This window comes from Schistocerca serialis, chromosome 1, assembly GCF_023864345.2.
Source record: "Schistocerca serialis cubense isolate TAMUIC-IGC-003099 chromosome 1, iqSchSeri2.2, whole genome shotgun sequence".
Lineage (NCBI taxonomy): Eukaryota > Metazoa > Arthropoda > Insecta > Orthoptera > Acrididae > Schistocerca > Schistocerca serialis.
The window spans coordinates 395,853,124-395,868,076 of NC_064638.1; the positions used below are offsets into that span (position 1 = coordinate 395,853,124).

General features: G+C 40.2%; 1 protein-coding gene across 2 annotated transcripts in view; it reads right to left on the reverse strand.

The window, feature by feature from the left end:
• Positions 1-852: 852 nt before the first annotated feature.
• The window catches only part of LOC126471487 (JNK1/MAPK8-associated membrane protein-like), a 118,112-nt gene continuing 104,011 nt past the window's right edge, over positions 853-14,953 (reverse strand). For both annotated transcript variants that reach the window (XM_050099698.1, XM_050099706.1), the window contains one exon: positions 853-1,552. In XM_050099698.1, the coding sequence (XP_049955655.1) occupies positions 1,337-1,552 (216 nt within the window). In that variant the 3' untranslated portion in view covers positions 853-1,336. The remainder of the gene's footprint in view (positions 1,553-14,953) is intronic.

Genomic DNA, 14,953 nt, shown 5'->3' on the forward strand with positions numbered 1-14,953 from the left:
GCACGGCATTCCGTATTACCCTCCTGAACCCACCGATTGCATATTTTGCTAATAGTCATTGGATCTCGACCAACGCGAGCAGCAATGTCACGATACGATAAACTGCAATCGCGATAGTCTACAATCCGACCTTTATCAAAGTCGGAAACGTGATGGTATGCATTTCTCCTCCTTACACGAGGCATCACAACAATGTTTCACCAGGCATTGCCGGTCAACTGCTGTTTGTGTATGAGAAATCGGTTGGAAACTTTCCTCATGTCAGCACGTTGGAGGTGTCGCCACTGACACCCGACTTGTGTGAATTCTCTGAAAAGCTTATCATTTGCATATCACAGCATCTTCTTCCTGTCGGTTAAATTTCGCGTCTGTAGCACGTCATCTTCGTGGTGTAGCAATTTTAATGACCAGTAGTGTACTATCCTTATCAGTTACATGAGTACTAGTTTTTGCGATATGCTATTGTCAAGCACAATTCTCAGCTGACAGCTGTCTACTTCACCATGAATGAACTATTGGAGCACTTCGTGATGATAACATTCTAAAAATCAAGCTTCATTAAAAGGCCACCTGTTGTTTGTGAAGCAGACACTGGTTGCAAAAATGTATGCAACTTCCACAATAAGATGCTATTCATACCCAAGCTCAAAAAGTTTCAGTGCAGCTGAGAGTAGTCACCTGTAGAACTCTGTCTCATACAGCTCTCTAAATTTAATATTCAAAATCACAGTCCATCCAGCAGTTGAAAATTTAATGAACTCTAATGTATTATTAAATATTACTCTTATTTAATGTCTGGAAAAGGGAGGAAGTATAGTGGATAAAGGAATAAATTGAACATCAACACAAAAATTATCATATAAAAACCACACATTTTATTATATTACTTACAGAAGTATTTTTCATTTATCTGGCATCACTTTTTCAAACGTGGTAACTGGGAAATGTAGCAACAGGTTACATTTCATGTATAATACAAACTGGAAAGGGAAGAAATTTGGGACACTTACACTCTTAATACGAGGCAGCAGTGTGTATTATGAGATTTTTTTGAGGTATAGGCTAACACAGATCAATACCATTTTCACAAAGAAAAAACACAAAATTCATACATCATATGCACATTTAGTATACAAGAGCAATAAATGGTAATAAACGTTAATAAAGGGCTACACCCTTTTCACAATGTGTTACTGCAGCCCTTACAATATAAAGTGTTAGTTTTTTTGTAACAAAAATACTAAGTTCAGGACAAATAACGTTTGCAAAAATTCATCTCATGTATTTGCAAGGAACATTAATGCAAAACACATTATGTAACCTGCTGCTCTATACATCAATCTACATGAAGTTTGCTGGGATCAGTAAACCTGGCAGTCAGGATGTAGAACACTGCAGGTAAAGGCACCAATGCTACAAGAGAGGAGTGTAGAACTGGATCCTGGAGCTGAGTTATTGCAATTATTCCATATGCATGAAGCAGCCAATGACCTATCAGAATCACACCATTACGTACTTCTGTTACAGTGCTGACAACCAAGTACCGCATTGACTGTAACACACATTAAACAAATATTTCAGCCAGCAGAAGAAAAATGCAACATGTTTACAACATTTAACTGAGTAAAATGAAGTACATCTTGCAAGTAATATTACTGCTTTTCATGTATGATAAGTATTTACATACATCAACATGCTTAAAAAATATATTGCATTATTACACTGATATCTGAATGCAAATTTCTTTTCCTACTCTCTTCTTCTTCTTCTTCTTCATTTTCTTAAGCAAAGCTGAAAGGACTACACTGTATATTCTGGTACTGTAATCACTGAAGAAAGGCATTGACTGTGTTTATTGTACCAGTGAGATGTAGTAACTCTGATTCAATTGTTAGTATCTCTTTTTTAATTTCAGGAGCACTAATATTCATGTTTACGTCAAAACATACTTACAGTAGAACCTTGATTACCATACTTATGACTAACCAACTCCTCGAATTATCCAATCACATGTTCAACTAAAAATGTCTACAAATCTGAAATGGAAACATGCTATGTGTACAATTGAACAGAAACTTAAGTGTTCTGCAAAGACTTGATGAAGGTGAGTCAGTTACTAAATCAGTCTCTGAAATGAATGTTGCACTGACAACCTTTAAGGGCTGGAAAAAGAACTGAAAAGATCTTGAAGCTTCTTCATTACAGCTGTAGATGGTGGAAATGGTTGAAAAAGCCAAAACTATAGTTCTCTGATGACACTTTGTCGGTTCGATTTTGTTGGCAAAGACATAACAGGACCCTACTTTAAAGAAAAAGTTTTATGTGGCACCAATATCTGGGGAGGGAGAGAAGAAAATGAATTCCAAGCTAGTGAAGGTTGGCTTGACCAGTGGAAAAGCTGTCACTGGTGGAAAAGCTGTCATGGCATTAGGCAAAAAAACTTTCTGCTGATGATCATACACATAGGGAGTTTGTTGAAAAATTTGAAAAAAAAGTCTCAGAAAATAAATTGGTAGCTGATCAGCTATACAATATTGACAAAATGGGGCTAAACTCCCCAAAAACCTCTTGCCTCAAAGAATGAAACATTTACAGGATCAGCACTTCCTGTTTACAAATCTCAAAGCACTGCTAGAATGAATGGTAATTTGTTTAAGACTGTCTTTTTGATGCATTTGTTCTGGATGTTAAAAAATACTTTAAATCAAAAAACTTACCACCCCGTGCAATTATGTGGCTGGAAAATGTCCCAAGTGACCCCTCTGAGTATGAACTCCAGCAAGGAGACATAAAAGCTATGTTTTTGCCCCCCCCCCTTTCCAAACATGTCCTCAATAATCCAAGCAATGAAGTGAGGTGTTAATGAATGGTTAAAATGATATAACTAAAGGAAATACATCAGAGCTTTGTTAGAGACAACAGAACAATAGAAGAGGATTGTGATCTTTTTGTAGCAATGCAAAGCCTCAACATAAAAGATGCAATTTACCCAGTTGCTTTAGCTTGGGAAGAGCATAAGGAAACCAATCTAAGGAAATCATGGAAGGAGGTCTGTCTTAGCCTAAACTAGGAGCAACAACTTCCACAAACTTGAATCAGATACTGCAGATATAGTCACAGATTTTCAAACCTTCAGAATGATATTCGGCCTGCTGATACAGAGGAATGGCTAACAACCAATGAAGAACTTTGAGATCAGTGATCTGATCACTGATCTTCTTTTCCAACAGCACAGTGTTGAGCGAGAGGAGTCAGATGAAGAAAAGGAAGAGATGAAAACATCAGCCACTCTGCAGCAAAGCATGTGTTTGAGACTGCCCTCAAATAACTGGAACAACAGTCAACAGCTATGGGCATGAAAATATTATGGGAAAAGAAGTGGAGTGATGCAGCTGTAAAGTCACAGTTTAGGATACTAAAAGAAAAACATTATAAGTATTTTTAAGTAGATTTTCAGTGTCCAAAATGTTCTGTTTTCCATTGTCCTTATTAGAAATGTAGGGCTTTTTAAAAATTTTGATCTATTATATCTGGTTGAGCTCTGTAAATGACTTGTTTCATTATCCTCAGATTATCTGACCTTTTTAGCGTTCTAACCAACCCCTAGTCCCCAAAGACACAGTTAATTAAGGTTCTATTGTATTTGCAACATGAAACAAAAATAAATGCATCTGCAAATTATGCATAAAATGATGTGAATGTTTATTATTGCAGAGAACAGGCCATGAGCATTCATTCGTTAGGGCTGACTATTTACACATCAGAAAAAGCAAAACTGAAAATACATCCCCCACCCCACACCAGCTTCTATTTATACTGTAGATTTCAGTTATCCTTGCAACATATCTCTTGTTCCTGTAACCTTCCTGATCTCAATCTCTACTAACCCTCAAGCCTCAAATCTACTTATACTTTGGCTCAAAATCTTAACTTCACCCATCTTGCATCCACACCCTATTCCCTGCAGTCTCTCCTTCCTTTGTTCTGCTTCCTCCCTCGTCACCCACTCCTCCACCTCACTGCCATCAAGCACTGCACGAACTCAGTTATACCTGTGCCTGAGTTGCATATATATCCCATGCACCTGCTGCCTCACCCTCAGTATCAGCCATCAACCCCTAACAGTCACTCCTGCTTCCTGCCTCCTTTCACCCCTCACCCACTCTACTCAAAACAACCCCTCAATGACTCAATGTGTTTCCTATTTGGTGAGTTGTTTTCTTTACTCCTAATTATATAGAAGCTAAAAATATCTTCAGAAACCCAAAGTAATTGCATTAAAAACTTAAAAGCATATCTCTAGATTTCAAAGGGAGTAAATAAAATGTTCATAACAAGACGATCACATATTTTAAACCAGAAAACTTTAATCATGAACACAGCAACTTAACCATTTCTTTGTAAAACACAGAAACCATAGTAAACAACGTACGGAGTTTGGAGACAGAGAGTGGAGGGAAGTAAATAAGAATGCTTGGAATAATAAAGTATACGACACATAAGCAGGATCATCACAGGAACATGAAACAACTTGTTCAGTATGATAAAAGCAGATGTAAAATGGCACTATGGAAAGAATGAAGAGAGGACACAATCAGCAGACATAGAAAAGACAGCAAAATTTTAAACTATTGCTGACAAAAAGGATGGAAATTACATTAAGAACTTGGAAAAAGAAAAGAATACATACAGAAGAATAATTAAAAAAATTGCAAAAGTGGTACATGTTTAAAAGAAGAGATCGTGAAGGGATATGAGAAGCTGCTGCACCATGCTGCTATATTCATGCGACCTGAATCTTTAGTATATTGCCACTTATTTGTTAGCATCTGTTTTTATCTACTGACATTTTTGTTAGTTCATTTAGATTATTCAAAACTGAAAAAAAGTGACCATCTAAGATTCCTTTATTCGACTAGAAAGTGCAACCAATGGAAGGAGTGAAGATAATCACTGCATGCAGCATGGGCAGGGTGAGCTTGCCCAGTGAATGCACAGACAGGGGAAGTTGTGTGTGGTAACTGAAGAAACAGGGAGTGTGTGTGTGTGTGTGTGTGTGTGTGTGTGTGTGTGTGTGTGTGTTGGTGATTAGATGTTATGTGATCAAGTGGGTGGGGAAGTAGAGGTAGCTTGATAGTACATAGGAAGAGAGAGATAGTGAAGAGGACATTTTGGTTGAATATTAATGGACAGATCATTGGACAATGATGAAGAATGTGAGAGGGGGAAGGAGAGGGGAGGTAAGGAGTAATGGCAGTTGTTTCCTATGGGCTAGTGAAGACTGAGGACAGAATAACTGCGGGATGTCGGATCAAAGGATGTCTTAAGGATAAATCCAATGTATACAATTCAGAGAAGCTGGTACTGACTGTAGTATCCAAATGGCACAGGTTGTGAAGCAATAATTTTAGTCTAGCACTGTGAGCTCAGTAACCCTCTCTGACATTGGGTGGTCAACTTTGCTCTTGGCAACAATATGGTCTAGCCATTAATCCACATGGGCAACTAGTTGATGGTCAAGCTCACAATAGGATGCACACAAATATCAGCAGAGTTAATATATGACTTGACTGCTTTCACGGGTGACCCTGCCTGTGATGGAATAGGACATGCATCTGACAGCACTGGAATAGAATGTGCTGGATTGGCATATGGAATAGGTATTGCACTTGAGTTTTTCATAAAGATAAAACCCATGTGGTAAGGAGTTGGGGTTAGGCATGGCATAAAGTAAGATAAAGATACAACATAGTTGTGTGCGTGGCAGAGTACTACTTTCATCATTTCGATGCATGGTGTAAGGTATCTGAACCCTAGTGGAAGATGTGGTTAAGTTGTTCCAGTCTGAGGTAATAATAGGTAATAAAAAGTCATTACAATATTTGGTAACAATGTGGATGCTCTTTTGCAACTGGTTAGTGGGCGTTGTTGAAGAATTAGGAGCATGTGTGGATATGATACAGGACATATGTTTGTGGATTAGATATGGAAAGAAGTACTTGGCTGTGCAGTATGGAACTATCTGAGAGATGGAGGTCAACATCCAGGGCAATGGCCCACTGAGATGAAGAGGATCAGGTGAGAAGCGTTAAGATTATGCAGGAATGAGGAGCATCTTGGTCCTGGTTCCACATTTTGGAAATATCATCACTCAGTATGAGGCAGTTTAGGATCCTCATAGCTAGAAAAAATTCCTTCTAGATGGTCCATAAAAACGTTGGCATTAGACAGTGCCCATAAATGTGCTGCAGATTTGTTTACGTATATTCTCATTTTGAAGGCTCAGAGCAATATTATCTTAGCTACATTTTGGGAGAAAATTCATTTTGCACTAATACCTTTGACAGCTTGTGTGGCATGTTATTATAACTGCTTTTACAATTTTATTTTACCAAACAAACAAACAAAGTTTGTATATTGCAGCACAGTCTGCTGGTATCACTGAACTCTCATTGTAATGCTCAGGAAAAGGGGTTGCACGCATACATGTCTGAAGGACATCTGCAGAGAACATCATAAAAACACAGGCACTGCAATAATGTATTTCATGCCACGACAATAATCATAACTCTCACCCTGTACGGGAAACACAGCAATTGTGAGAGTACAGGATGTAGACACATAGTGACCTATGTAAGTTTGGATCAATTCTGGAGGCATGCTCGGATGGCCAATGCAATTACAGTGACCACTCATATAAAGTGGGACATCTGGGTTCGAGTCACAGTCCGGCACAATTTTCATTTGTCACTAATACATCGTGTAGCTGTAATCACATCATACTTGCAGTTGTGAATACATTTCTTGAACAATCAAGAAAGTAATGAAACAGTTGCAGGCTAAGCACTATTAAGTGAAAATATTATTATATTTAGTGTAGGAATTCTACATGCTTGCCAAAAAGTGCAGGATCACATAACTGCGAATTCAGATAGGTAGATAATGGTGTTCATGGGAAGTCAATAGACAACCCTGATGAAACACCAAAACAAGCACAGGCAACTGATATTACAGAAGTATAATAAGCCTGTTACATTCGAAGTAACCTTTCAGATTTTCTCTCTCTCTCTCTCTCTCTCTCTCTCTCTCTCTCTCTTCACAAACAAAAATGTGAGGAGTGGAAATGGAGGAGAAACATTAAGAAAGAAGCTTATCAAAATGGAAAAGCATACATTAATTCAAGTGGAAAAGAAATGCACGAAAAGCTGATGGATTTGATGGTGGAATAACTGCAAGGTGGAAGTGTAAAGATAAATTATCATTAGATCATAGAAAGAAATGGTTTGAGAAATTTTATGGTTTAGAAAGTACAGATAGGAACCATGATTATCTGAGCAAGTTGATCACGAAAATTCCACGAATAAGAATTTGTAACAGTTTGGACGATGGTATCATGTCCAGGTGTACTTGCACACTACGGTATACATTTATTCTTAAAAATAAAGAAGAAAAGGTATGCAGAACTATGTTTTTTGCATACCTTTGGTATTACTGATCTGTGGTTACAAAATATTGTAGGGAAAACCATCCAGAAGGTGTTGTGATTGAGAGCAAATGTGATATGCCCACTAATTATCAATGATCATCATATCAAATTATGGAAGGAAAAAAATCACATAGATTCACTTCAAAAAGCAGAATCACACCATATTAGAAAGAACAGTTCACGGTGTGTTGAAGCAAGCTGGGATAATTTTAATTCCCCTATTATTTTGCCATCTGCCTCCTTAAATTCATTTTGTTACTTTTAACTATTTACCATTAATGTATGTGAATATTATCTGCGTTTCCATAAAAGAGAAAGGTTGGCCCTCAGTTTTAAAGAATATAACACCAGATCAAATTTCATGCTTAGTTTTATGTATGTAATTGATTTTCTAATTTGTTTTGACTATTCCAAGTTAGTATCTTTCATTATAGGGTGAAATCAGTAATTGCTTTGCAACTTAAATTCTATTGTTGACATATAAACAAATATAAACTCTGTACTAATTATAAACATTTGGAAGACGAAATACTACTCATCTTAAAGTATCTATTTGGCTCTATTCAAAAACATGTTAGCAAAACCTGCACTGAATTAATTCCAAAGTAATTAACAGTTTTGTCAGAAGTATTGTTTGTGTGCTTATATTTGTTAATTTCATGATTTAAACATATAACTCAGCTTAACTCATGCAGTAGAAGAAACTGTTAAAAAGGACCATTTTTTTCGATGTATTCAGTTGATCGAATGAGTTAAGTTTTAATTGTAATTTCTGTAAAAATTAACTCTGAACAATGTATTTTCAGTACCTATTATTCTGAAGATATATAAGAGCCCGATTTTTGGTCATGAAACAGTCAGTCCATGGCCGAGTTTCAGACGAGAAACCTGTGTTGGTTAGAACAACAACAATGCTTCAACTGTGGAATAAGTGTAAAACATTTAGGCCGTGTGTAAAAACAATGACAGTGTCTGCTCCATATGTACCTTTCTATTCTTCAAGAACTGTGAACTTTGTAGTTAGGGTTTTACTGCTCGTAGATGTTCAGTAGTAAACTACTGTAGCAGTATGTGGGTGTTTGACTGCAACCTATTAATGAGGCTTATCGGAAGATAAACAATAGTACACTGGCCATATAACTGTGTATTATTAGGGAGTTGTGAACAGTGAAATTAAAGTACCGTGAAATGCAACAGAACACCTGTCAGCTACATTATTTACAATCGTCAGTGCCGGAACCACAACCCATTTTTCAGCCAGTGTAGCAATGCAGTATGTCAACACCCAGGACTACAAACGAAGAAGAAATAAAAGCAGGCAGAACCGCTACAATGGCTATACCAAGTTAGCACCCTCAGCACTTGAAAGATGCATGGAATGTTCATTCAGAAGTACCAATAGGAGAAGAATGAACATGCATCAGATTGGGTGTATGATAAGGTTTTTAATACAGAATACAATCTTGAGTTTTTCAAACTTAAAATGGTTGCATGCTGAACCAGAAAATAAGACTGTTTTAGAGGAAGAAATGCAAAGGCATCAGTAAAACAAATACATGGCTCAAGCAGAAGAAGATGCTGACAAGTTGAAGGTGCAAACTGACAGTACATTTCTATGTGCTTATTTTGATTCACAGTAGGTACTCTACACTCCACACTGTGAAGTATCCTTTGCTCTATTACAAAAGAAACCTGAGCATCTGCAATCTGACTACCTACAACATGGGAATACAAAAGGGAATGTGGTCCATGTGGCACAAGATAAGTGGACGAAGAGGACGCTTAGACATACCTATAAATTCCTGAAGCAGCAAAGTGAGAAAGGCTAGAAGATGTATGTTTCTTTCTTTCCTGACAATTGCAATAGTCAGAACCGAAAAAGATTTATACACTCATGTTCATAAAAAGCAGAATACTATGAACAACTAGAGATAGGATGTTCGCATTCACAGGACATGTACATCAGTATGTTCTGTACAAATGATTAGCATTTTAACTGTGTCAGCCTGTGGGCTCAAGGTCAACATTGATACTGTAGCGCAACACCAACTACCGGTAAAATGTGCCTGTGTCTCTTGTTGTTGTTATAAAGCAAATGTAGTAGATCAGTGTGACTTGAGCAGACACGCAGGATGCTTCCCAGACATATGCTCGAACTATACTGTCATATCAAGTTTAAAAGAGGGTGCATTAGTGGCATGAGAGAATGTGATGCAGCCATTTGGGAAACTGCTACTCATGTGGGACGAAGTTTTTTGGCAGTACAACAAGTGTGTACCAAATGGTTCACAGAAGGTAGAACACAATGAAATGGGTCAGGTCACACCACCCATACCACCCCCTGGGAAGATTGACATCTGATCCAAAAGGCATTGCAGGACAGATCTGTGTTCTCCTCGGCAACACATCACGCACTATCAGGGGTGACAACCAGTTGCTGTTTATTAATGCACGGGTTATGTGTCCATCGTCCACTTCTCTTCACGAATGTGCAGAAACATGCTAGGTGGTAATAGTGTATGGAATGACATCACTGGGGACAAGACTGGCATCAGATAGTATTTTCAAATGAATGCAAGTTCTGTTTGTGTGAAAATGATCGCCACATTTTGGTTTGCCACAGATAGGGGGAGAGGCTTCACAGTGACTGCATTTGCATAAGATATACGGCACCAACACAAGTCCTTATGGTATGGGGTGCTATTGGGTACAGCAACAAATCACAGTTGATGCACAGGGCACTGTGACCAGTGTGACCTATGAGAATGAAATTCTGTGAATGACATCTTGTGACCTATAGCCATATCATTTCCGCACAACACCCAAGACGTGATTTTTGAGCAAGATAATGCATGACCATATGTCGCATCATGAACACGTACCTTTTGGTGTCACAGGATATCAACATTTTGCCCTGGCCCGCCAAATCACCAGAGTTGTCGCCAACTGAAAATGTGTGGAACACAGTGAAATGATGGGTGCAGTGCTGTGACCCAGTGCCAACCACCACAGATTAAATCTGGAACCAGGTGAATGCAGCATGGGTGGCTATAAGACAGGGTGCCATTCACACCTTATATGCGTCAATGCCATCATGCAAGGCACAAGTTATCAGAGCCCATGGCAGACCCTGTGCCTACTAGGTAACAGGACACATACTGAACCGAGGTGACTCCAATGCTAACCATTTCTGCAGAACAGACTAATGTACATGTGCTGTGAATATGAACGTCTTATCTCTAATTGTTTAAAGAGGGTTTCTTTTTTTTTTTTTTTTTTTTTTTTTTTTTTTTTTTTTTTTTTTTTATATATAACATGAATGTGTTTCTCATTTATCTGTACAATGGGCATAGTCTACAAATTGATTTAATTATCCTTAAGAATGAAAGAGACAGCATGCACAGTGTTATAAAGGGGACAAAAAAAATGGCTTGAACATTTATGTACCAAAGCTGTGGTACACTCTAATGGCCACAGCCAAGCAAAACGGAAAAAGGTATTATGTGTGCGAGAGTCACAGAAGGAGTTTTTTGATTTCTAAGGGGCTTCATCAAAGATCCAAAACTGGACTAAAGCTGAAAAATGGGAGAAAAGGTAAGATGGCCTGATATACGAGTAATAATGGTGAGGAAGGAAGAACCATGGAAGATGTCATTTAAATATGAAAGTGACTCATACTACAAAACAAATGATTTAATGCACAAGTTTCATGATCACAGGCCAAATGTAGAGCATGTGCTAGAAGACTCACCATATGCATACTCATCAACACTGCCAATTACAGAGGACAAATGTTCTCATCTGTTGCTCCTCTGCCAGAGGAACATTATTTCAACAGATTACCATGAATTCTATCACAATCTGAAGCATGAGGAAGCTCATAATATTGAAAAAGATGATGAATGAACTGTTCAATATTAATTTTACATACAGTCTTTATTTTTTCCTTGGAAACTATTTTGTTTTAGTTTTATTGTGCATACATATTATCATATTCATGTGCAAGAAAGCTTTGGAAATAGGAAATTTCATAGAGGCATTGCTACTATTTAATAACAATATGACAATAGGACATTCTACTCAGCAGTCACAAGTGCACATTTCCAGGATGATTTATGGAAAATATTGGAACTTTCAAAGAAATGCTAGTTATGGTAGTTTTGCTCTGAACCATTGGTTTGAGGAGAAGTACTAATGGGGAGTAGGATCTTTGGTCAAGCATAGAAGAATGTTGGGATGTGTAGTGGGTTTGGAATCTGCAGGTGTTGTGACTCGCCAATCTTTCAAAGTGTCGCCGCGCAGTTACGCGTGTCCTCTACATGCGGCGCTGTCTGCCAGCCATGCAGCAGCAGCACCACCTAAGCGGCCAGCCAGCCAGCGGCTGCTAGACTCGGACTCAGTTATAATTTGACTGTTAAAGTGTACACATGTCTTACTCTGTTTACTTGATCTGTGACCTTCATGTTTTGCGTCTTCCTTGAAATATATTTGTTCAACTTGAAGTTATAACAATTGGCGACGAGGTAGTGATTTTTCTTTTCCATCGTTGACCCACATGTTTCCATGGCTACTTTAGAGCAACTATTGCAAGGTGTCATAGAACAGCAAACGCTTCTCACATACGCGATTCGCGGCATCAAATGCGGGGCGTCTCTCGTCGTCGTCTCTACCTCCTTTTCCTCCTTACGACGAGATGGCGGAAGACTGGTCTGATTACAAAAAACGTCTTCGACAGCACTTCTTGGCATTTCATGTTGCGGACGAACAAACATGTAAGTCTCTGTTCCTTTTATGGATTTCACCTCAAATGTATCGGTTGTTGTCGCAATTGGCTCCTTTGAAAGATCCTGCATCTTTGTCCTTTGCTAAAATGTACTCACTTCTGTCCATCTATTTTCAAAAGCAAACACATGTGGTAGCCTCTCGTGTTGCCTTTTATCGTTGTCAAAAACAACCAAATCAATCCTATCGTGCTTGGGCTGCTGACTTCATGGCCTCAGTAGAAAGTGTTAGTTTATTACTGAAGTTCACAAAGAATCCTACGCCGATTCCATGGTACGGGATACTATTACCTGATCGGCGCCTGACAAAGAAGTTAGGCAACGTGCCCTTCAGTTGGCAAATCCGACTCTAGATGAAGTCCTATCCATCGCTCAGTCTTTTGAAATTTCTCGCGCCACTGGAGCGCAAATAGAGGCATGGGGCAACGTCGGGGAAATACAACCTCTGTGTGATGTTGACGAAGCGTGTGGCATGTCCCCACCGGCCGACGTGGCCTCAGTACGCTCCCAAGCGCAGCCTCGGCCTAACCGTAAACAAATCTCTAAGAAACTGCAGGAAAACCCACGGCAACTTCCTTCATGTCTGTGGTGTTTTATGAAATATTTACGAGAAGATTGTCCACAACGTTGGGCTGTGTGTCACAAATGCAAAAAAAAAAAAGCGTCATGTGTCATCCGTTTGCAAATCCGACCACGTACACAATGTTCATGACCATGACGCTGACTCTGATTCTGTGTTGTCTGTCAATAGTACTTTCTCCCTTTCAGGGAAGTTATTCCTCACTGTCCAAATACTTGGTCGAGATGTTCGCATGCAAGTGGATGCTGTTTCTGCTGCCACTATCATCAATTCTCAGACGTATCTTCAGTTGGGTTCTCCAATCCTGTCACCTGTCACTAGGCAATTACGGACTTACAATAAACAGAAGATTTCTCTCTTGGGACAATTTATTTAATCTTCAGAAATCCAAATTTTTTTCAGGCATCTATCACGTACTTGGGGTTTCAATGCTCTCGGGATGGTATTCGTCCGCTTCAGCAAACTGTCGCTGTGATCGATGCCCTTCCTCGCCCTACACTTGTTAAGGAACTGCAGGCCTTCTTGGGGAAAATAGCATACTATCACAAGTTTTTACTGTCTGCTGCATCGGTGGCTCAGCCATGGCATCACCTGTTGCATAAAAACGTGCCTTTTTACTGGTCCGCGTCATGCGATGCGGCTTTCCAGAAATTGAAGACAATGCTGAAACAGGCCCCATGCCTGACTACTTATCGACCTGGCCAACATCTGTTCTTGCCACGGATGCCTCTCAATACGGGGTCGGTGCAGTCCTTACGCACCGTTTTTCTGACGGTGCTGAACAACCCATTGCTTATGCCTCCAAAACGCTCACGGATGCCCAACGAAAGTATTCTCAAATTGAAAAAGAAGCTTTGGACATTATTTATACTCTTCATAAGTTTAGTGTTTTTCTCTATGGATCCAAATTTCCTCCTGTTACGGATCACAGACCACTTGTTTCCTTGTTTCATCCATCAACGTCACTTCCCAACAAGGCTGCACACCGCCTCCAGCATTGGGCTCTTTACTTGTCTCGTTTCAATTATGAGATTCATTCCCGGCCGACGGCTCAACATGCGAATGCTGATGCACTGTCTCGCCTTCCCATGGGTCCTTCAATAGGGACGAACTTTTGTGTTTCCACCTGGATGTTGCCAAGCAGCAGGTTGTGGACGGGTTCCCCATCACCGGGGACCGGCTGGCGGCTGCTACGGGTTCTGACCCTACCCTCTCCTGGGTTTTACGCTGTATTCAGAAGGGTTGGCCAGATCGTCCGTCCGCTAAGACTTCTGATCCGTTGCGGGACTACTACGATTAGCGTTACCGCCTCATGGCTAGGGATGGTGTTATCCTCCTTTCCACCAAAAATGCTTGCATGTTGTGGTACCTGCGTCTTTGCAAGCTTTGGTCTTGTGCCCCTTCACCAAGGGCACTGGGGTGTCTCTCGCACAAAATCTCTGTCGCGCCGTCATGTGTACTGGCCCGGCATCGACTCTGAAATCGCACACATGGTCACTGCCTGCAGCCCTTGTGCGTCACAGGCCGCAACCCCGAAGTCATCTTTGTCACCGTGGCCTTCGCCTGAGGAGCCCTGGGAGCGTATTCAAGCTGACTTCGCGGGACCTTTTTTAGGTACTTATTGGCTTCTCGTTATTGACGCCTACTCTAACTTTCCTTTCATTGTCCGTTGCACGTCGCCTACCACCGCGGCAACCACCAATGCTCTAGCTCGCATTTTCACTTTGGAAGGCCTTCCCTCTACTCTTGTTACTGATAATGGTCCACAATTTGCCTCTTCCGATTTTGTGGATTTTTGTGCCCGTCACGGCGTCATGCATGTCACAGCCCCTCTGTTCCATCCACAGTCAAACGGTGAGGCTGAACGACTGGTCCGCACATTTAAGGCTCAGGTGAGGAAACTACTGACTTCTTCTGCTGCTGATGATGCGCTTCTCCAATTTCTGGCTTCTTACCGTTTCACCCCCATGGGCGACCACATCCCAGCTGAGCTCTTACATGGCCGACAGCCCCGCACGCTACTTCATCTTCTGCGGCCTTCCACCTCATGGCCGCGGGTGCCTTCACTTGGCCGGTTCACCACTGACGACCTTGTGTGGGTACGGG